Below are 25,168 nucleotides of genomic sequence, written 5' to 3' on the forward strand. Positions count from 1 at the left end.
TCAATAGGAAGCCAATCAAGTCCTTTAAAGATTCACGAAATACATCTCCGATGGCAAGCGATTTATGATTGCCAAAATCCGAACTATACGCGGAAAGCCTGACGTTTGAATCGGTAACAGCCTGAAAACTCATCAGGGTATCGACGTTTCGGAACATCAATCATATCCGAAACAGATGAAGGATGTAATGTTGCCTAGTTCTGACTCACTATTTGATAGCTATATGTGTAGTGTATGAGGAATCGTGTATTGTAGAGCAACCATTTTATTAATGACGTCGTTCAAAATGAACCTTATTGAAAGTACATTAAGGGCATTTATTTTTATAGTAATGCATTACTTTGACATTTAATACGATGTTACACAAGTTTAAAAATGTAATGAAAACTCATTATGGCAATCCTGTTGATCAAGGCATAGTTATTAATTAAAAGTAGAACAAGATGCATAACACGGACCATAGTGTATCGCTAGTACATAATATGTGTGGTCACTGTTCCAATCAAAGCAAAAACAAAAGAAAAAAGCCAGCAATCTTAATTGTATAGCAACATTAGTAATATATTAATGTTTATAAAAACCATATAAATCACGCGTGAACTTTCATCGACCTACATTTTACGTAACAGTTATAATACTCTTAAAATGAATCATCGGCCTACCTTTATGGAGCTCGAGAAAAAACGTGTAAATATCGGGATGAAATGATGGTATGAGTTTAATCATGTTGAACTTTGTCCGATCAATAGTTTGTTACAATCAACAGAACTGTGTTAAGTAGTAATTTTTAAGAGATTTCGTATGACGAATTATGTATCTGACATTGATTTAAGCGACCAAATTCCGTCTTTGTAAGTCATAAAACGGGGTTATAAGCGCAGATGACATTGCTGCTATCTTGTAGAAAATACTAAGTATGTGTTTATTTTGATGTTGACCTTAAATAAATCGACTAAGGTTTATTTCTCTGGTACTTCTACTGGTATTCTCACTGGATGCGGAGCGTGATGCTCTTAAGGCTAAAACATCAGCAGCCATACGTTATAACTACGTGGACGATATCCTCACTTGCAGCCACCCAAAATAGGGTACTGCAGCCATCAAGGGGCGCATAGAAGAGCCGAACACCTTAGCTCCTCTGTAAACAATAATTAAAAGCAGTCACCATAGCCGAAATCAGCTGGGAAGTATATATAATATTTCTATTGACTGCTAAAGTGAGTACAGCGGCAAAGGTTACCTGAAGGAATTATATATTTTAATGAGGAAAAACAATGAAAATTACGTAAAACTAAAACACACAAACGAAGTCGTTGGGTATAGTTACAGTTTAATAATATCTGTTCTACTAAACCTAACAAACACTAACAGACCGCTCTGATAGAGATCTCAACGAGCTCGTCACTCCGTCTGTACATGATTACAACTAGTTTCCTTCAATCATTCCATATCCAGCGTGGGTCGTTATTAACTGATGCTGCTTGTTCTATCAATTACTAGGCTAACATGAAATACTGGATCGCCTGTTACTCACTGCTGACAACCGCAATTATCTATTTATCAATATGTTAGCCTGAATGATTTGTATTTCCTCTGATTTTGAATATGGAGGACTAAAACTTGTCCGACATTTCCAAAATTGAGTTTGGCAAACTTTTATTGACCATCCAATTCACAGAATATGTTAGTAACGAATTGCAATTCTCAGATTTTTAATATAGTACACGAACAAGGGAATCACCGGCAACGATTCAAATAAGTTTGTTCAGTTTCAGTTTGTTTGGAATAACAACAAAAAGACCAGTCAATAGTTCATTTTCCGCGCCACTGGCGCCCGGCCAAAGCATTGCATTTGATTCTTTTGAGCCCCCTTCGCACAGGCGGACATTAACTGCCTTTCCTCAGTGTCACGGGCACAGCACGATTTATTAGTAAACAAGCATCGCCACGCGACTTCACCCGCTGACTCATGTCACGACTCACGTTATTATATTGTTATGATGCCAGTTTACTTTTGCAAGCAATCAAATATCAGAATTATGTCAGCAAGAAAGTGCTATATTCATATTCTGAACAGTGATTAATGAGTCGCACTTCATTTGCAGATTAAAGTGCAATTTAACAGCTGAGTTATTCCAGTACACTATGGGGCATTCAGTATTGAAGTGGGTGGCGCAAACGGAGACTAAATGACCATTAAATCGTCGCGACGCTGGTACCTAGTCCCTCCTATGCAGTTATGACAAAACACTGCGATCATCCATTCATTTGTCATGATAACAGTCATTTCCCTCGCGAACATTGTTGTGCTTTCTTAGAATTAGCCAGCGCACATTTACAGGCTAATGAATTGAACAAAAATAGACTACAATCTCGCACCATAATTTTTGACAGCTAATTTGAAAGGGCATTTTACACGATAAACTGTCACCTGTCACTTGTTCCAACATCTTGTTCAGACATAAACCAAACACAGTTTGTCTGGAGTTAATATAAAACAAGTGAAGATTTCAAATTGAATTGCTATGTATGAGTAAGTACGGAGTCCGCGACACTGACATCTGTTTTCGCTCCTCAGTGACAAGCTCGAGCCATCCGTTACAAGTTAATAAATTACAGATTTTTTTCTCTGCTTATTGTCTTGATATGTTAATTGTCGTGATGGTTAAATTACGTTAGTAATAAACGAAATAAATATTTATTGCCCACTTAAAAGCTATAACTCATAGTACAGTAAAGTATAATACTTTCTTTCTTTAGTGTTTAATCAACAAAATTTTATGGCAACAAATTTTGTTTACGTAAAAAATTAATAAAGTTTTTGAGGAACAAAATATGTTTGATCAGCTGGTTCAAAGGTCAGTTCCCGTGTCGTTGACCCCGGCAATCGATTGCGCTTCCCGCCATGGCGTATTGTGCCCATCTCCATTGAATAATATTGATGTACTCGCTCGAACATCGGTTATTACGATTCATTAACTACACTCTGAAGGTAATCATCTCATTCATTGTCTTTGTTCTTACTATACGCTTAATTCAAAGATGATTGCGCGACACTTAAATGTTTCTGAGCGGAAAATTTTTAAAAAACAATTCTAAGTCTATTTCTTATGGTAAAAACATTAAACATTTCAAGAATTTATTTTAAGTATTTCAAGAAATAAAATAACAGAAATATGAACTCAAATACGTATACTCAGCTTCCCTAGTGTCTGTGAAAGACTTTAGTTCCCTTAAACCAAACTAATATGCGGAATTCATTAAGCTTTGGCGCGACGTGTCATGTGTACGTGAGGACGAATATAAACTCATACTTAGTTCAATTCTTTAACAAAACGTTTTATTTAAATGTATTACAAAAATATTTATACGCAATGAAAGTCAGTCCGTTTTACATTTAAATCACCGAGTTTCTACTGCTTGCTAATGGAAATACTGTGAAACCTGTATACGATAGTGCAAATACTTTGCAATTAATTCGGTGTTCACTTACACGTACTAGAGATAGCCCAGCATTCTATCCCGTTCGCAGGCTCCACTAAGATAATGTACAAAGATAATTAAAAATACCTTTTTTCCTGGCACTATCTTACAGGAAGTGGGCACGTACGGAATCCGATATCTTGATATATTACTGGAGGGGTGTTCGCCGCGTTTTACAGCCCCCAGGGGCGTCTATCTATTTATAAGGGCGTGGGGTACCGCCGACCTTTACAAATACAACTCTAACCGATGTGCTCTACAAACTGCCGTCATAAAAGTGTTCGATGAAAGTAAATTAATGACGTGCTGTGAGGGAACGGTGCCGTGTTCCTTATACAACGGTATTGTGTGGTGTGGACTGCGCCGTGCCCCAATCCCGAAGCTATTGATAACGCCGATATACTTTTGTGTTATCTGTATTGACGAACTAGCTAGGAAATATACTAGGTGATGTAGTCCCGTCGATAAAGATGCATTTCTTGATATCTTCACATTCATCACTCCTGTTCTGCTACGGTTGAATTAGCAAACGAATTATCTTGTGGCATTTAAAATTGAGGAATTTGTGAATTTGTGTTGAGTAATTACTGCTTAATTATGATAACTGTAGTGAAAGATTATCTATTATACTAACTTATTAGCCAAGATTCTAAGCTAAAAGATGAATGCAAGTCACGGAGCTTTCAGTCCAAGTATAAACCTCGGATGTATGGCACTACGTGGGAACTCTTTTGCAAACCTATTATCAGCTTTTATAAGGTGCTGTATAAGTTAAGTATGTGTAGTGTTTATTACTAGAGCAGTGATCTGTTGCTCCCATTCGCCAATACATCAGCTGAGGGACGGGTCACGCCCTCGCGCGGTGAAAGTGGCTACATTTATAGTTCGGCGCGAGCGCAGGTAGCCCCCCTCGCACCGGGCTAAACTTAGACGTTAGACTGTAGACGTAGTGCACGGACGTGGGCCTTAATTAAACGGAACAATATCGTAACCTCTATCAATGTATGAAGTACTTTAAATAGAAATTCTGATGAAATGATGACCATAATATTGGTTATCAACTTCTAGTTCTAACTGGTGAATTAAGCATAGGCATGATAAAGACAATTCGTAGATAATTCATGAGGAGCTTTGTTAAGTCAAACTTTGTATCTAAATATTAAAAAAACCGCAGATAAATTGGAAAAAATATGTGATTTTTTTTTAATAAAAATTATGATAATTCGTATATTTATAATTTATTTAACAGTCGCTATTTAGCCGTCACTGTGTCCGCGGCTAGTGATTATATTAGGCTGCGCACGCGCCGGCGGCGGAGCGCCGCCCTCCCTGTCTGCATGCATTAATACATATTTGTATTTAAACTGTATTGACTCCGCATAGTTTATGAACTGTAGCATGCATATAGCTGGCGTCAATCGACTGAAACCTGACCGAGACGGAAGCGAACGCATCTTACGAAATATGCATCTTGATGCACCTAAAATAGTACAGAATTGAATCAATTAAAATGAAGTTTATTTTACTATCGTATGGTTACATGGTGCCAGCTCATTTAATAATTATAAAGAGAAACAACGCAAATGTAAATTGTATTTTATGACTTATGAATATTATAAATGAATTCGTAAAGTTACATTTTCAGTCATGTAGCAAATGGAAAATGTAATTAAAAACAAATTAAAGTTAATTAATTACATTAGCAGTAACGTCGAGTTGTAAATAATAAATTATACGGTCACTTCACACACCTATTGATAAATTATGCAAAAACTAGCTTTGCATGTAAACGTGCTAGTCACGTACTCCTACTGGGTAGAAACGGAAGCTAAGTAATCGATAAAAGATTAAGTGGAAGTTTATAGTGTAGGGCACATGCCTAACGAAGAAAAAACTATCTGCTCATTACTGTAGTAAAGCATGAAGAAACAAAGAACGGAAACTACTAAAGACCAATTACTTCAGACATATTGGTTCAGATAATACTGTACATCAAGCATTTGTGTGATCCACGAATACTTGTCCTAAGTAGGGGTGCGCCACAAGAAATTATGTTGATTTAAAAAATCGCTTATTTACGATTTGTGTTTAGTTGAATTTACAGATCTAACAACCGACACCGATATGGCTTGGGGTGGGTAGAAGAAGCTGTCATCATATTAAACAATAGCTCTGTTTGTTCTCATTATGCAGAATAAAAGCTGGAGGCTACCAGACAGACAGACAACATACCAACATATCGTGGGATTAGTGAAACAACTCTGTGCAAATGAAGCAATATAGGATAAGCGTCGCTACATATACTCCTGACAATACGAGTATGGCAAACGGTATCAATATAGACAGGGTACAGAATGAAAATACTGTTCAGACAAATGTATAACGTTCATTGATAAGTAAACTTCATAAAACTTAAAGGCACAAATTCACTAACCTAATATTCTTCGTTAGCCTACAAATTATTTAAATGCATTATCTGTAGGTACAAGTCGTCCACAATCAAAGGCTATGAAAAATAGTTTGGAGGTAATAATGTATGAGCTTTGGAAAAAGATTGAAAGCATTGAAAATCAACGCCATAAAAACAAAGGAACATCTAAATTGTAATCTTCATTTCAGCCCATTCTACATTATTCCCTCACAAATACGTCTCTTCGTGTTCGATTTCCACAATCGATCCGTAAATAAAAGTCTTTATTTAGACAATCTCCAGTCAATAGAAACTCAATCGAAACGAAAAGCGAAAATCGCTTGGTTAGAGTCGAAGTGCAAACATACTTCTTTCCGCAATTCCTGTGTATCTGACATTTATAACGTCAATAAAGACACCGCCAGACAGAAGCCGATTCAAAGTGCTTTCATTTTCCCTACTACACTGCACTCAGCATTCTATATCGTAAATGTACTGAGTAAAGTAGCTTTGTTCCCTTACCTCATACGATTTTTACCAGGTTTTTTAGGAAACCCGGAACAGTTCACAGATTTGATGGTTATGCCAGACAATTACATCATAAAGAAGCTAATAACTACTTTAATAGTAGATAGTTATTAGCTTTCTTACAATAAATGGTAGCATTTGGGACGATTGCCAAAGTGTTGATTGCGTAAGTAGTCGCGTTTTGCTAATTGCTTTAGAAGAAATATGGCGAACTCGAAAACAAATGGATATCCTGATAGTTTTATTCAGTAAGGGACAATTGTTTGCTTGGATTACTTATGTTATTGAGAATTTGTGAGATTTAATGTAAGAACAGGAAATACAATCAAACCCTACTATTGCAGTATTAACTATGCAATTATAATTAATGAAAATAATAGCCTTAGCTGTACCCTTCTTACTTTGTATTATAGATTTAAATAAAATCCTTGAGCCAACTTGTTTTATTATCTACGAACAATGACATAGTGTTACTCGATACAGAATGTGAGCATTAAAGTACCAATCTGGTACAAAACAAGAAGACACGTAACAAGCCCGAGAAATAAACTTGACCATATAAAAACGACGGGTAACGAGAATGCAGTATGCACTTTTAAGGTTACAAAGCAACTACGACAGGGGTACACTTGGTCACGCAGGCGACACGCCTTCAGACCATTGCACGGAAAAACGAACTGTCTCTTAAAGACATTATGACTATTTTTGCTATGATAGTGAAGGAATTGAAAGCTTTTTGCTTAGCTGTACCTAGTTCTAGTGAAACCTGAAGAGCGATTGTGACATAAGTAAAATGCGTCGACTGTTACGATAACAAAAGCTTGCAGTATGTACCGTATAACATCAGAGGGTATGATATTTAGTTTAAAATCATGATTACGTACTATTACACTTTGGAAAGGACTTGAGGAAGTTTACCATATCGATCTGACATCAAACTGCTTTGTGTATAACTTATTATGCACTTATTATCAAAAGGGTTAGCCACAATAGTTAACATCTACACAGCGAAGCTACAAGCTAAAGCGAGTGTTCTTTATAATAAACTCTGTATCCTAGCAGGAGACAGATATTTTAATAATATTTACCTACCAGGTAAATGGATGGCAACGATGAACCCTAATGCATTCATTTCGAACCTACCTCTAGGGAATATTGCCATACTTAGGTGATAAACAATTCTTGTTAAAAGCAGTCCCTGTCTCACCCGCTGTGTTTACATTATAAAGAGTTCGTCTACCAATAATATGGGGATACTAAACCTATAAAAGTGTTCACTCAAAGTCTACAGCTTTTTATATTCATACCATGAAGATTTTACACATTTATGCAGCATTTCATTTCGCACGCACGTAAATTGAAATGTAACTGAAATTTATATATTTTTTTGTGTTGCTCTCAGCGCTGTTACTTTGTCATGTTAAATTCTTTGTTCGTAATAAAAAATTGATTTAATTTACTGTATTCTGGCAAATTGCTACTCACATGACCACTTACAGAACCAAATCAGTGAGCAATAAAGTTAATGGCATATTTATTTGTAGCGTTGAAATTGATTCAAGAAAATGTAATAAACCGCTGTAAATAATTTACTTTCGTTCCAAAGAATTTGTACGTAAAAGGTTTACAGCCATTGAAGTTTGAACATAAAACGTTATCTTGATCTGTTGTAATTATTAGCAGAATTAAGACTAACAAATGAAATGGGCCGGTTCTTAGAACTTATGCGATTGTTATTGCATCAAGAATTTTGTGTTGCACGCGAATGAGTTATTTATATTGGAAATAAAAGGGTATTTTGAGTGAAAGGTATGTCTGCTCTATGTAATTTATTGTTATAATAATTAAACCTACACGAACATGAGCAGCGCCGTGACTCATTTAAAAATGTAGACCTTTTATTTTTTTATGCTAGGAATGTGAACTATTTAAAATTTCACTTCCCAAAAAATACATTAAAAATCTATTTCCTGAACACCAAAGACAATATGGGTCAACGATACATCCTACGTCATGGACATAAAATTAAAAGAATACTCTAAAAATACATCACTGTAACATACTTAGAATAACAATGGGAAAGCGGTATAGAGTTAAATGACCAACACGTTAATATTTTGCGTTTAAATTGGTGCTTATTGCCAGGTGGGAGGGTTTCAATTTGTTTGTGTTGTGTTAAATTTGGACGGATGCAGCGTGAGTCACCGGAACATTGCGCCGAATAATGTCCGGACTCACCTGGGAGTCAATGGTGAACAAGCAATGAATACTAATTGACGAATCTGTGAATTGTTGGTAGCATACCGTGCCAACATACCTACGATTAATTGTTGCAATCTACATTGTTAATTTTTGAACAACGACTCGGTTTGAATAGGAATAAGGTTTCTCATACAGTTTGCAAGCAGCCTATCATTAAGTGCATCTTTATTAATGCGAAGATGACGCACTTCCGCGTTATTAAAAATTAAGAAGTCCTGAGTCTTCGGCTATTGTTTTGTTAATGCAAGTCTATTATTAATATCAGCAATTAAGCCAAATCAAAGGTTATCTGATTGTATTTATAACTCGTATTTATCACGAAGACGTTTTGTTGCTATTGCAATGCAATCGGATTTCGTTTTTGTTTGATAATACTTAAAACATTGAATGGACTACCTACTTAAGTAAATTGTTATAATAAACAAAACTATATGTAAACGCATTACGTTATGAGATCACAGCTGTTTTATTCACCGCCCTAGTTACAAAGCCTTTTCATAAACTAATCAAGCAATCTCAATTTGCTTTGCATATTCAGGCGAACTGATCGAAAACTCAGCTGGTATCACTGTATGAATAACCCAATTATCATTGATTCACATATAATAGTGCAGGCCTATTCAGCAGCTGAACAACTGAAATATGTCTGTCTCTGTTTAACTGCTTCGTTTGAACATTATTTTTGTATTTCCGTCACTCTTTGCCGGCTAAATTTATCTCAGAGATGCGGTTTCCGGTCAGAGCATGCCATTCGGCAGGCTCCCAAAGTTGCATTGCAATGCATTTGATTCAAACAAGAATTTGTGAAAGTATAGCTCGATAACGACGGTTTGCTTTAATGTTGACTTAATCAATGTCTGCCGTAAATTTTGTTACAATATTGTGACAATTTAATTTGTAGTTATAGTCAATTAAACGTTATTTGTATAGTCCATAGCTCGTTATAATTAAAATAAGATACCATTGCATTTCATCCTAAATACCAAATTACCTTACTCCATAAGTACCACACAATTTGACATTAAAATAATACTATCAGCTTTTACCAAATAAACAAATGCCAGCTGTTTATAGAAAGTATTTTTTGCAAGTCACGTTGTTCGAAGGTTTCCTTCCTTGCTTCCTATCAAGTGTTATCATCTTCTTATCGTGTCGCCTGCACCTTGCGTTAGACGCGAGTCTTATGTCATCGTTATCACTTTTTCGGTGTTCTTATCAGCTGTTCCAGTTTATCGTTACGGGCATATAAAACAAGTGAATACTAAGAATATCTTAAAGTAGTTTGTTGTTGTATTTTTATAAGCATGAAGTATTATTTGTGTGTTAGTTGGACAGTCGCTCGAAATTCCTTTAAAAATCTATTTCTCTTAAATGTTTGTATGTTTATTTTTACCAAGTATAAGTTAGTTTTGTATCACGGTCATGTTATCTTCAGTCAATTAAATTATAGTAACCAATTGTAAAGAGAAGTAACAACTGTAAATGGGTTCGCCGTAAAAAACATTTTAGTCTACATATGGTAATTATAAGTAATGAACATTATACATATACACATTATACAAATATGAATTTATAAATATGTATAACGAGCAGGATTCGTGGAACAACACCCGTTATCGCTGTCTGCAATCTACAGTTGACTAATATGTATTAAAACAGTTTTAGGTCACAAGAAATCCGACACTAAGTGTGCACGAAAATTATAATAAGTATAAAACATCACTCAGTATGTGGTGTACTTACTTAGGTTTTATTTCAGTGAGTTTTCAGAAAAACTTGTAATCGATCCCAAATTAAACGAATCAACTGAAACGATTTAAATTTCACATTTGCAAGAATGAGCATTTTCTTTTTAGAAAGATAAAGCTTATTAAAAACTTTGATGTCATGATCGTAATGCCGAAAAAGCAACTTTTAATATCTATTCTAACAAATTAAAAAATAATATATAACTAACTAACGCTTATCAACTAAAACAAACGGGACATTTAATTTCTAGTATTTAAAATCTGGGTTATCAGCGTTTCCTGTAAATCTAGGTTTACCGAGTATGGCGCGAAAGATGCTCGGATCAGTCTGTAATTATGCTAATATTACCTACCCTGGAAACTTAATAAGCATCGCCCTGTTAATTACTGTGACGGCGGATTATTATCAAAGGTGCACTTCAGCTATTGCAGGCTCATTCTAAAATGCAAATTCGCAAATTCTAATTGGCAACGCACTCATGTGTGCCACAACGGACCTATTTAACGCGCGGCCTGTTTAAATTACATTTTCATAGCGAATGACAAAAATGGTGAGGTTTTTATCATATTTAGACTGAGAGCAGACGAGTTTAGATTCACAGGTGATGCTGTTTTTTTTCTTTATTGCCAGCCAGTGACTACAGTGCAATATTTTGTCTCAGAGTGGTACTTATGAATCAAGTGTGATGAAAATTAGCTTATAAGACGAAGCAAATAAGTGATATATTTTGTGAATAAGATATTTTAAATTTTTAAGGTTTACACATACGTTCCAAAGAGAAGCAAAGAGGTCGTAACGAAACATGAATAACGAAATGTAGAGAAAAGAGGTTGAATGTTACTTTAATATCAAAATGCCACAAATTCTTTGGACTGTATACGACAGTTAACCATTACCCACAGATTATAATGAGAGGATTCGGCACAAATGATGCGACGGATAGTCCGCTATAGATAGCATTACATATGTAGGTCAATACCGATGGCCTCCAGCGCCGCTTCAATTTAATTATGACTCATGTTCATTTTCACTTGTATTGTTAACAATTTTGGCAAGGTATGGTAGTAAATCCTACGGATGCAATTTAAATTAAACTTTACGCAAATAATTTTAAGGTTTTATTTTGATATTGTACATAATATATGCCACATATTGACTCCCGTTCATTTGTTCTGTCGTTAAATTACAATTAACAGTAATGAAAATAAACCGATATGCCTGATAAAAATAACTGATGCGCTATTTCCAACTTCCTGTAAAAGCCCGGCTAGCTCAGTCGGTAGAGCATGAGACTCTTAATCTCAGGGTCGTGGGTTCGAGCCCCACGTTGGGCGCATCTTTTTGTCATACAATTTTATTTTTAAAGGAAACTTTGAACATTTTTAGTGTAATTTATAATTAAAAGAGGTAAAATTATCGGTTTGTATGTAACTTCAGTAAGTTTTTTTTACAAAATAACACTAGTTCCAAATAAGCGCATTTGCATCACTTTATCAATTAGATCAATGTTAGCGCCACTTGCCACGGGCATAGTGGCCTCGTTTCCACTAAGAGAACATAACTCGAGCATACAAATCATAATGTCTGACGACACATACTCTAAGCCAGATAACAGCTAAAATTACCTTTAATATGCAAAAAGCTACGAACATAAATAGTGCTAAATGATTCATTACAATAAGCGTGTGAGTTTCATTTACTGTACAATCGAGAATAATAGGTTCTGTGACACCCCATAAGCCTACATTACCAATTTTTATTTATGAATATTACTTAACTAGCTTTACGCCCGCGGCTTCGCACGCGTCGAGGTCGGTTAAGCGTTTCCAAGAGAACTCTACAAAAGTCCGGGATAAAAACTAACTATCCTGTGTTCTTTCTCAAGGTGAACTCTCTCTCTGTACCAAATTAAATTAAAATAAGTTCAGACAGACAGACAGAGTTACTTTCGCATTTATAATATTAGTAGGGATATGTATTGTGTGTGACGCGCACTTTATCGGAAAGAGAGTTAGATATTGTTAAGTTTTTGTTTTGGAATTTTGACAAGTGTAACTTTCATTTTCACAATTTATATTTTCTTTTAGCGTCATGTCACTAACATGAAAACGCTCGACTGTCATTTTTTTTACACAAAGTTTTTCTATCGAATGCTTATTTATGATAACAGAAACGCCATTAATTTTAGTAGTTTATTATTTAATCTAATACACCACAAAGCTCGTCTTCTAAGTTTCCATAATATTCTAATCTTAATAGGCAGACGTGTAGTAAAGGCAAGACTACTTAATAGCGCGGGCATATGACGTTTTAAGGCTGGACTTTTGGTGTTGTACAAGTGAGAGGCCACTATGCGTAATGTGAAGCGGCATCTCGCTTCCATATTAACAAGAGTAAAGTTCTAAATTCTGATAATACAGGCACTGGTCGGCAGAGAGGGAAGGTGGTAGACAATGCATATCGCGAGCAGTTTGCAAGATATTTAGCGACTGCGGCTTGCATTGTAGCCGAGCGCAGACGCCTTTTGTTACTGTGTACGTCACACGTACAGACCGCCTTATCTCTCATATCGCAGACGTAAACTGGATCTAGATGCTGAGAGATAGTTTTATGAAATACAATTCGATTTACATAAAAAAGTTTTTAAGCAAATTTGACGAGACAAGGACGTACATAAGTATAAAGACTGTACCTGCTTTTCATTTAGTATGACCTTCAACTGATTGTTCAAGGAAATGAAAAACCTTAAATAAATTGAAATGAGTAAAGCACTTAAGAGATTACTCAGTTTTCATTCACTAAACATGCTCAAATCTTTTGTTTTCGCCCAACAGATTGATCAGCAGACATTCTGTATGTAAGTCCGCAATAAATCTACATCAACGTCTTCGTATTTTGTTCGATAAACAACAGTACTTTGTGTAATAATTTATCGGAGCCCGGTATGACGGAGAAGGTGAAATCCCTTTTATGATAAATGGAGTATCGACTGGCAGACGGAATAAGCGTTTGGCATACTTTGCCTTTCCTAGATTCACAGCTAATATTGGGAAATCTGAGGGCATACTATGTTGTGCAAAATGAACCTACACAGCATACAGCGAGGATATATTTTTGTACATATGCAATAATATTGCTTTAAGGTGATAGGAAGAATTCTGAACAGCAAGTAATCCATTTAAATTATGTTAATATCTAAGGAAATGGACGGTTTTGATCTCATAGCACAAAAACAAGTTAACTCAATTTTCCGCTTCAAATTCCCCTTCAAAACCAGATCGATTCCGCGCCCGTACCTTTGTATGGGGCCTTTGACCTGCTGAGAATTGCACGATATTATTATCAACCTGACAACGATATTATTAACTCTCTTTATATAAGTAGGTTAAGTTATAGTCGGCTTGTCTCTTGTTCCTCCATCTTAATGCTTTGGATGTGAAGGTTTTGACAGGTGTCATTTTCGTAACGAAATAATTTAAACCATTGAATTGGTTTAGAGAACGGAATATTTAATATTCATGAGTTGGTTTTTTGCTAGCTGAAGAAATAGTACTTAATAATGATAATTATGATCTTAATATTTTCGACGCGGAACGGGATTCTTTCTCCGCAAAATTTAAATTTTGGGGTTAGACCAATAAGCTTTAATTACAAAAAGAAATGCAAAGGAAGATATGCATAAATATTAGACGAGTATTAGTAGCTAATTTAACGTTTGTGAAGGAATTTATTGAAACCTCTAAAATAAAGTATCTATCTACATTTTTAGATATGTCTAGAAAAAAATAACTGAAAACATAATCCTATAGGAAATAGAAATATTTTAAAGTCTACAATGTCGTGAGAACTTGCGAACTAAAACCATTTGATTACGACTACAATGGAAATAGCTATTGCCTACGCAAATAAACTCAGTGAGAGGAAAGTAAACGTGTCAAGTTGTACCTTTACTTCCCCTAACACAGCTTTACATAACTCAACAAATATGGCTTGTGTTTTAACGATATAACATTTGTTTTACGACTTCGGACTATTGAATAAATTGCTTATTTAACTACTTATGTTTAAGCAACATTTGGCCGCGATGTGCTTAAATTTGAAATTAATACAGTCTATTTCTCATGTCCGCTTTTGTCCTTAGCTTTCCGTGTACTTGTTATTTCAACACTTAAATGACATTCGACTTATAAGTACGTTTATATTAGCCCTAACGTTTAAACTTGCCATCATTTCTAAACACAAAACCGCAATTTTTGTACCACTCTCATACTGATTCGAACGATATAAAACTATGGGTAACACCTGAGGTGCTTTAACAGATAAGAACTCAATAGGGAAGACTATTGTTCCAACTCCACCTACAATTGCAGTAAAGATTCCTGCAAGGTGTAATTATACCTGACTTAGAAAGGTTTCCTATGTATGGTAGTTACACAAATCCTTTTACGCGATTCTTTCAGACTTCAATTGTTTTTAAGTCGTCGTATGTTTTTAGGAAACTTATTATATTTAGGGCTATTTAAGTTTTTGACTTAAACCCAATCAGTATGTGTAAAAACACTTAAATGTTACCTCGTAAAATTCCGCTAATCGTAATGGTAATGTCAAATGCATTACGTAGCAGTTCCTGCATCAGTAGTTTACTTGGAATATGTAAACTCGATCTACCAACAGTTGATTTGACTAGGCTGTTAGGGCTAGAGTATTGCAATAGACCAGTTATCACTTACATAACTAAAGTTTAACACAAACACGGCCCACATGCGAGTTGCAGGAAGCTGTTAACATCGCGGTCACGCCGTGTTTAAACTGTAATTAAATCGGGTTCAAATCTGATTCAGCTCATCCCATTCGACCTCACTAATTTATCTCGTTGTGATCTATTTTAAAATCGGGATTAAGAAATTTTGGACGCTCGGATGTAATTAGCTTGCAATAAAACCCTCGGAATTGTTTCTTGTTTAACATATTTTTGATCTTTTGTGAGGTGATCATTGTGTTCGGTCACTAAAACTTTTGCTTAGAATTCAATTACGTATGTTTTAAACTTTATGGCAACGAAATAAACAAGCACAGAAAGTTACTCCATTTTTAAGATACTTTTGTAGGGCACTGTATCTAATCGCAGCGTGTTGTTGCAATAAAATTAGCCGGATTTTTCACCATTCGGGACAGTCCACGAAATAAATGAGCGGGATGTCTTCCCGAGTCGCGGAGGCCGCTGGAGGCTGCCTCCCACTCGTCACTTAGCCCATTAATCTCCTCCCAAACGGTCCGTCCGTCTGTCACTGCCAGTAATCTAATACGACACGCCAGCTTTTTGTCCCCATATTACTTGCACTGAGTAGAAATACGCCTTAAAATGGTCGTTAATCCGTCAGTGGATAACGGTCCCTTTTAAGGGGAATCGAACATTCCCGGGGTAAAAGGAAGACGTTCATTGCGAACATTACTGAAGCAACTGTGGACCGCGACTTACATAACTCCACGATTGTGATCTAATAGCGAGTCCTCTAACCAATAGTAAAAGTTCTAGACTACCTACTAAAACACATTCTGAATTATTTTTTATTTTGTGTAATAAGACTAATAATATTGTAAAAAGAGCGAGTTGTATTGAAATTAATATTGTGGGCAAGTATAATCGCTCAGCCATACAGATGAAATTTGTCCGCGTAAACAATGCCCATTTAGTAAAACGACGGCACCAAATTCTTTTGTTTCGTATGAAAAGATCGCAAGCAAATCTCTGCGAGTGCTTAAAAAAGCCTGTGTAAAGAAAGACATTGTCTGGTAAATCAGACAGATTCAGATAACACAGACAATGCTAGTATAATAAGCAGCACGTTTCCGGCGCGGCTAGGGACGGGACTAAAGTTTACAAGTCCTCAGGATACACGTACGAGTATCTTAAACTCTTTAGTATGCATGAGTTAGACGGTTACTTGTTACTTCGTATTATAAAACGTGGCTCCCATTGTCATGTTTGCTTCCTAATAATATGTTACCTTTCTCGAGCACATGATAATTCTGATTCGTTGCATATTTTGTATAGAAAATTTAAAAACTCACCGCAGATTCGTGATGCGCGCTGCGCGTGGGTCGAGACCTCGTCGGCGCCGCGGAACATGTCGCGAACACAGCCAGGAACAACAATGCGCCGACGATCAAGCGCACATGGTGGCAGGGGCCCATTGTCCTCCCGATCGTTTCCATCGGCTCCCGTCCATCCCGGGTATATTTAAATTTCAAATTAGCGTTCCGCCTTGAACCACCGCATTCGTCAGCCTCAACCCTCTTTCTGGTAATCGATTCTTTTCCGTATACATCTTCTTTGTTATGCAATACGCATCGTTCGGAGGCTCTATCTGTTACAGAGCATCGTCTTTCAGACTCGTGTCGGTATTCAAATTTTCTTTTATTTAGTATCCTACATCTATCTAAGTCAGTCAATTTTCGAACTTCTAAATTGTCATTGGAATGATTATTGTGTGCCATTCTGTCGATATTGGTAACTACACAAGACGTTTGAGTGTTGGTATCCATCATGTTTGGTGTCGTAGCACTTGCTGTGTGATCCTTGCTGGAGGAGTCCTGCGTCAGAGTGAGACTGAGTTTGGAACTTCTGTGAGGGCGGCGTGTGGACGTGTCGTGTTTGTCGTGTGCGGAACAGTCGGACGACATTGTGGTAACTGCAGCGTGTAGTGCACAGGTGTCAGCTAAGCATATTCGAGTGTCGGCAGCGACGAGCGGTTCCCTCATCAACACTGTTAGAGCATGCAGCACATTATCGGCATGCTTCCTGTTACCGTGTTCCAGATTATTAATTTCTCTGTGGACGGGATGCTGCGTTATCTCGCTACGTGGGCGGTGCGCCTGTTTGTTTTGTACTTGTAATATTCTTGTATGCACAAGATATCGAAGCGATTTCTGAAACAAAAGAAAGATATTTCGTGATTATAATGTGATAAAAGCGAACACAAAGAAAAAGCAGGTAAATTTGTAATGAATAATATTTGCCTTGCTTTTGTATCAGTGATGTTGTTGACATTATAAATTAATGAGATTTCAAAGCGCTGTGCTCAGGTAGCTTGAACAAACGCAGATAGGCACACATGAGATCATTAACTCGTAACATTGAAAACAGGAAATCCAGATAAGGGAAGCTCTCACAAGACCGGCCAGTACATTGTGCATTGATAACACTCGAAGCAAGTATTTAATTATATTTACGAGATAAACCTGCGCCCTTAACATAAATCTTCATTTATAATTTCATAACAAATAGATCGTTTGTTTGCTGTGCGTACTTATATGAATAAATGGGGCTGAGTAGAACAAATGCTTCAACCTTACTGTTATAATTCAAGCCGGTTTAATTAAGCTGCCTAATAAGTCAAAATGTGTTATTACGCGCGGCTCAAAGTTTACGAGAATAACTTTAGTATTTGCGTATGCAAAATTATTGTTCAAAGAAACAACAGGAAATCGACAGGAATGTTCTGTGATGCAATTTGAATAAACACATCGGGAAAATTAGGTTTCAAACTGACATTTGTAATTATTATTGTGCTACTTTGGTATCCAAGTGTTTCCCAAGTTATTCACGCAGATCGTAAGTAAACAAACACAAAATGTAATAAATTGACGTAAATTACTTAAAGAAAAATAAATAGTATGTTTAAATTTCTAAATAACATAATGTTTAAGTCGTAATACTCATAGATTAATTGAATACAAGTAAGTATTTTCGATAATTTGTAAACAATGCAGATAACTGGAGGTGTCATTTTTATACATGAACGGATTAAATACTCTTCAGACAATAAACGACTGTTCTAAGATAAGTTTGATGGTGATTGTTTTTTCATTTTTTTAAAACATAATGTAATCAAGAAAATCTTGGCACTGAAATATAGAACATTATTTAAAAAGTGTTAAGTTTATGTAGCTTTTGTTTTATTTTTCGCAGTTTAATTCTTGCAAACAATAAGATTTTTTGTTATATTTGATTAATTTGCGTAACTTTAAAAAAATCTACAACAAAAATATACATTGTATTTCCTCTAGATGGTATTGAAAACCTTCCAATCGCATTACATTTAAGTTCTACTTACACAACACTAGCAATATAGGTGTTGCAAATTGGCAAAGTTGTGTGACCTAGATTCATAATGCATGATGTGAATGGTAATTAACAATATATGAAAGGTGGTATTCGTCCAATAATCGTGGCATCGATCAATAAAGAGCATTGATCCAAATTTAGCCGGCAAAATTATACATACAAGATTTAAGGAGTATTTAGATGTGGCGTGAAATCTCATGCGGCAATATACATTGCTGGCCGTGTAGCATCACTTTTGATACCAGGTCTTGGCAGGTAAGCAATGAATTGCAAATTAAACGATATCGTCGAAATGAACATGCAAGATTAACGTCATAATCAATCAATTTTGCCAAATGCCTGAAGCAGCAGGTAAAGTTGTCATAACTGACTTCGTAAAGTGACTACAAAAAGTCAAAGGAAATGTCGTTTATAAGTCACGTGACTGGTCGTGTAGAGTACGATTGCAGAAATGTCACTTGGTCAAGGGTGGAAACACAACTGTTTGAAACCGAATTTGGGGCTTACGAAAGCTATAAACATTCCTGGAATATGGAAAGCCGTACACACTATTATAGTGTGTCATTTGTAAACTTTTTAATGTCTCTTGTTTTCAGTTTTAAAGACAAAGGCCGAAAATTACAATGATTATTTTAGGAAGTTCAACTGCATGGGAAGTATAAAAAAACCAGAAACTTTTGAATATAGAATTCATTGGTCGAAGTCATTTGTTCGTTTTATTTTATTTTCTCTGTAGGATACGTATTGAACATTATATTGCATTCTCTAATCATCGGAAACCACATTGCTATGTGGTCTATGTTCATTATACCGGACTAATACATACATGTAGGCCGCTAATTAGACCATTGTGTTGCTAAACTCCCGGCCTATGTCGCACGGACTCACCTCGCACATAATTAGCGTCATTCTCGGCTATAAACATGTCCATGCATAGTTTAAGAGTCCTACGAACATGGATGCCACCATCTACAATCGATCTATGTATAATTGTTGCATTGTAGTGCATTCCAAATTATTTCAGCTAAACTTTTTTCCTTAAGAATATTGGCGTAGAAAGGAAAAGAAGTATTACTCCCTGTCTAACAAGTAATATTGATGGAATTGCTTAAGGACATGGGAGTTGACAATAAGTCATGTGACTTGTCGAAAGAAATGTCATTACTGTACTAACTCTTCCAAATTCAACGTTTAAGTTTAAAATGTAAATTGAACAAGCCCTTATACTTTAATCAGCTTATGATAACAGAATTCCTATGCTTCGTTCTAGAAGATCTCTTGGCTAAGCTACAAGTACACAGGGTGATCGATCACAGTTTAAGCCACTCTTCATACGACCGATTTGTAGGTGGATTGACCATCTCATAAAGAGTTCCTCCGAGTTTCGGCACTCAAATTGTAGGTCCTGGCTGTTATTTATACATCTTTGATAGGGTAGTAAGAAGCTAGTCTTCTCACAACAACGGTGTTCTACGCACCATGCCTAAGCCAAAATACTGAAGTCATATGTTTGCATGTTGTAGAGTCAATAACGTGAGCTTTATGAACAGCATTATATCGATAAACATGTCTACATCGAAAGCTAAATGTAAAGGTCAGTCTGTGTTATTGTTATCCATACTGACTTTGTTTCCTGCTTAAAAGGTTATAATTTTAAATATTTGTTCAGTAGTATATGTCTCTATCGACTCAATCATTTTTGAAAAAAAAATAATCCACTGTCAAACAATTCATTCGCAATTTTAAATTACAAATAACTTAATCATAATTCATAATAGGTATGAATTGGTTATAGATTGTGCTATCCTACAACAAGTCTATAACACAAGATTTATTCAATGAGTATTATTGTAGAGTTTGAAATAGTAAGTTTAATAACACAAAGCTTAGGTTAGTAGTTGGCACAAGTTACATGCAAGTGATCCTAAGTGGAGACTATTTATAAACGAACTCAAGTCTAATTGGAGCCGTCCACATGACCAAGAGTGATCTACAAATAAATCATAATACAGCGCACACATATAGAATTTATAGCTCTTAGAAAAAATGAAATTAAACAAAAAGGAATCGCTTTATATAAAAATTGAATGTCATGCACGCTGTCTTTGTTATTGACATACATATAACCGTTTAATATTGTAGAGTCATATTATAAATAACACAATAAAATAATAAATAAATAAAACTTACAGCAAAATAAAAAACTTACATTTTCTTAATCCGCTCTACATTTACATACAGCAAAGAAAATCATGAAAACAAAACAACGCTCCCTTAACACTTGGCCTTCCTTTCCCTTTCGCCTCAACCGAGAGGGACAGCAAATAAGCTTACACAGCTGACACTGAAAGCACTAATAACTTTATACAATTCACACTGAGACTTTACATCCGATGTATTTGTACTCGAAACTGATAAAGCTATCGAATCCTCTAAGGAATTGCCAAAAATCGATAAATGGAACATGAAAAAAGACACAAACATCAAGTCATACGTACGATCGGTATAGTACTTAATTTAACTAACACTGTTTCTGTGAAAATTCAAATTTAGTACGATGTATCGTAAATAAAAAACAACAGTGTCCATGAGCGTGACGCTCGGGCGCTCGGCTCGCTTTCACCGCGACCACGCGCGAGCAACTACTAAACTTTGCGACGGCTCGGCACGGCTCCGTTATGCTGCTAAACGCGGCATTTGTCGCGATATTTTGTCTCTTTCTTCTCGGCCGTACAACATAAAGCTGGCGTCGAACGTGCGTATCGGCCGGAGAACTTTAGTATCCCGCCGCCTCGCACCGATCTCATGTGTGCCCTGTCGGTGTGTAAAATATCTTCATACAAATAAAGGCCCCGGAGTTTTGGTATTCTCGTCAACGTACAATTGTGCGAAGTAAATTCGCTGCACTAAAATGGGATCGGAACTTTGGTATTCGAATCTGCAAGTTGTAAATCAAGAATGGCATGAGAATTCAATTAAATACTTTATATTGTAACTAGCTGTTGCCCGCGACTTCGTCCCCGTGGGTAGAAGATATAAGTTATGATTTATACCTGCCCTGTTTTTTTTTCACATTTTATATTGTATCTTCGCTCCTATTATTCGCAGCGTGATGGTTTATAGCCTAAAGCCTTCCTCGATGAATGGTCTATTTAACACAAAAAGATTTTTTCAATTTAGACCAGTAGTTCCTGACAAACAAACTCTTCAGCTTTATATATTAGTATAGATAACAAAAACCGAACATTAATTCAGGACATAATAGGAATGACTGTTAAATATATCGTTATTGAAATGGCTCTACTTGTTGCTGATATCAGAACTATTAAAGTTATTAACAACCGCGTTCATGATTAATTAAATGTTATAAATGAATATTAAAATATGTCATTGTAAAGTTATTACGTTACACATGTGTACCCTAAAAAGTATACTACAACATCGCAAGCGGTAGCAAATGAATGAAATGATCTGTAAGAATACTGAACCCGTAGTAAAACACGAACTTAGCTTCTTATTTGTTCTTTGTAAGCACACAGCTTCTGTAGGTCTTTGTACACGGCAAGTTTAGGGGAACTTGTTGGTCGGCACTTCAATGCGTTCAATTAACACAGTTTACCGTTATGAAAAAAAAAAACAAAAGATTCGTTTGATTTAAGAACAACACAAACCGAGTAGACATTATTTTGCTTTTAATTATTAAAAGGCCGATCGAAAACAATAGAGGACTGTAAGAAGTTTTTACTGAAAAGGCAAACTTTGGTATGTTTTCGTCAGAAATAGACCTCTATAAAGTCCCGTATGGCGTCGTCTAGACACGCAGTAAGTACTCTTGAGACTCGGTTCATTCTCAAACAAAACATCTGGTCTAGACAAAACGGTAGTACACTGAATGGTTACACTTATGTAAACAATCGCCATTTTGACGAGTCCAAAATAGATGGTAACCTATTTAATCAGATGAATAAAATGAGTCATTAACAGTCATTACACTTTTAAAAGTAGAGTCACTTTTTTCATGTTTGAGTAATCAACTATTGAAATAAACACAGATCTCTCGTGCCTAATCTATTTTTATCCAAGCTATGAGACAATTCATATGTTACTAACATTTTGTACAAACATTAAGATTTTAATCAACGTAATAAAAAACAGAGCCAGCAACTTCACTTAGAAAAAGGATGTGTGATGACTTAACACCTATTGGTCATTTACAATTATCAATAAACAACATATTATTTCTTATAATAATAATCTCATTTCCTTTTGCACAGTAATCATGTAATGCCTGAGCTATGACAGTACAGTAATAATAGATAATCAACGTGACAGTTACATTACGAGAATTTATGTAGGGCTTTAGTATTATAAAGAAGATCGAACGATTGCACGCGCGATACGTGAGTAATATAAACAAACCAATATGTGGGACTGAGTCAGCAGACGACCGCAGATATAAAAATGTGGGAGATGTTTTCCAAAACGATAGCTTTTGTTTTACTCCGCCAGGTCTCTAGGGTGTTAGTCACGTTTTCAACTAGCGCAGGTTTCGTCTTCTCAATTCCAAAGAAAATGGATCCAATTGGTTTTTTTTTATCAGACTCAGATTTTCGATCTACGAGAATCAGATCGAGTGGAAAATTATCTTAAACTAAAATAAAAACCAGGACTAAACTCTCCATCTTCCAACCCAGAAGTTTTGTTAAGTGAATGCGGTGATAAACATTTAATTTATGTTTAACAAATATTAACAGTGGCATTATGTATCTCGTCTCTGTAAAAATATGACGCAAGTTTTCCAAGTAATCTTCTTTCCGCACGAGTATAATGCTGTCTTCGGCGCCTCTTAATTATTTCTCATTTTATATTTTGTAACTTTAATTTAGAACATTGCCAATCCAGTTGTGATGACATTCTGAAAAATATCACATCTTCAAAAACCCCAAAACAATATATTTTATTGCATATTTGACGTTCAGCGAATTCGGAAAGCCACAGCTGCAATTATAAGATCCTATTATTTTGAAACTAGTCGAGCGCTTCCGAAAGCGTATCGTCAAATTCTTGAATAATTAAAATAGGCCACATAAAAGTCATTCAAGAAACAATTGAAACACAAATAGTAAATTAATTCCCATCTCAATTACGTTCATGAAGTAGGTCATAATTTCTGGGCATTATCTCACGCAAATGGGAGCGAAACAGGAAAACGGCATGTTAAAGGAAATATGGTCAAGTTCCCGGTAATGTACTATAATGCGGTAGTTTAGCATACTTACTGCGTTAGGGCAGACAGGTAGACGGCCCCGCTGACAATGTTTCGTCTCTTATAAGGAGCCTATCTAAAGTTGGATGATAATAACGCCGTATTGCCTATAATGCACATTGTTGGTGTTTCTCAGTACAAGTAAGTACTTGTCTTCAATTGCAACATAATTCAGCCTTCGTGATTATACTCGATGACTAATGTAATGACCGAAAAGATTGAAACCTTTTTTGTTTGTCGCTAAGGATTTTTCCATCTTACGAATAATTTCAGGTCAGATTTGTTATATCTGTATAGCATAGTACAGTGAAGTGCATTTGAAATTTTTCATTGGACATCATTAAGTATTTTTTGTAAACAGGACACCGGAAACGTTTGAGAAAAAGTATAAGATCATACGTCGACACATGTAGCGCGTATGTTCCCGATGCATTTCTGCACATTTACATAAACAAAGTGCAAAAATGATGAACATGTCTCAGTTATTCTTCGCTATATTACCTCATTGAATTACAATTTGTATTTTCCTCGACAACTCTTCCTTTTTGAGGTAATTTTCCTATAGTGTTATATAACATAGTAGAGCGACGTGTATCTTAAGTAATCCATCAAGTAAAACCTTTTTGTAAATATGTACCATAGTATATAACCTCTTTGTTATCGGTGCTTGCGGTTAATATTTTGAACGGGATTCCGTTCTCAGTCTCACTAGATCCAAATGATCCCGCCTACAAAGCTTGGCAAGAGTATCGTAGTAACCAGATATCTGTTGTTATACAGATAGATGTTGGTCCAAATCTATGTGACGCAATCAGTTGATTCTAATGACTAATGATAGGTTGATGTAATTTTCGCCAGGTAAGTCATAGTTAAATCGATCTCAGTGGCGTGCACTTGGAGAGGCCAGGTCCAGGTCCAGCAGTGGACTGCGATAGGCTGATGATGATGATGATGATGATGATGAAGTCATAGTTATCAAGCCTGTATTTACATCGTAGACCTAACTAGGTGCTATCTCATTTTTTCCGAATGATATTCCACTACAAACAAAGCTAAAATATAGCTTTCTATTTAACAGCTATGTGTTTTTAAAACAGACTTAAAATAGCGCAAACATTTTACCCAAATGTCAAAAAGTAATCCTCGTTGCGTGTCGGTTTAGTGGTACCATGATATTGACTAATGAGTTTTCTTCATTTCACGCACCTACATAGTTCTTGGTTCAAAAATAGCGTGTGTGGCCGACAGCGATCACATATGGAATGGTACGTGCCTAGGAACGGTTGCCGAGGCGCCGGCGCAACGTGACTTTGACCCACGACTAAGTATTGTTATTATACTA

General features: G+C 35.9%; 1 protein-coding gene and 1 non-coding gene across 2 annotated transcripts in view; one reads left to right on the forward strand and one right to left on the reverse strand.

Annotated features, from left to right (window-relative positions):
* Positions 1 to 21,563, reverse strand: part of LOC113498688 (matrix metalloproteinase-2-like) — a 143,075-nt gene extending 121,512 nt beyond the window's left edge. Inside the window, exons 1-2 of the mRNA XM_026878804.1 lie at positions 20,770 to 21,563; positions 16,505 to 17,362 (exon numbers count right to left, since the gene is read on the reverse strand). Coding sequence (XP_026734605.1) covers positions 16,505 to 17,194 — 690 coding nt within the window. The 5' untranslated portion in view covers positions 17,195 to 17,362; positions 20,770 to 21,563. The remainder of the gene's footprint in view (positions 1 to 16,504; positions 17,363 to 20,769) is intronic.
* On the forward strand, positions 11,694 to 11,766 carry Trnak-cuu. The gene has a single exon. It is a non-coding gene; the product is annotated as a tRNA-Lys (tRNA).
* Positions 21,564 to 25,168: the final 3,605 nt, after the last annotated feature.

Source organism: Trichoplusia ni, chromosome 11, assembly GCF_003590095.1.
Source record: "Trichoplusia ni isolate ovarian cell line Hi5 chromosome 11, tn1, whole genome shotgun sequence".
Classification (NCBI taxonomy): Eukaryota; Metazoa; Arthropoda; class Insecta; order Lepidoptera; family Noctuidae; genus Trichoplusia; species Trichoplusia ni.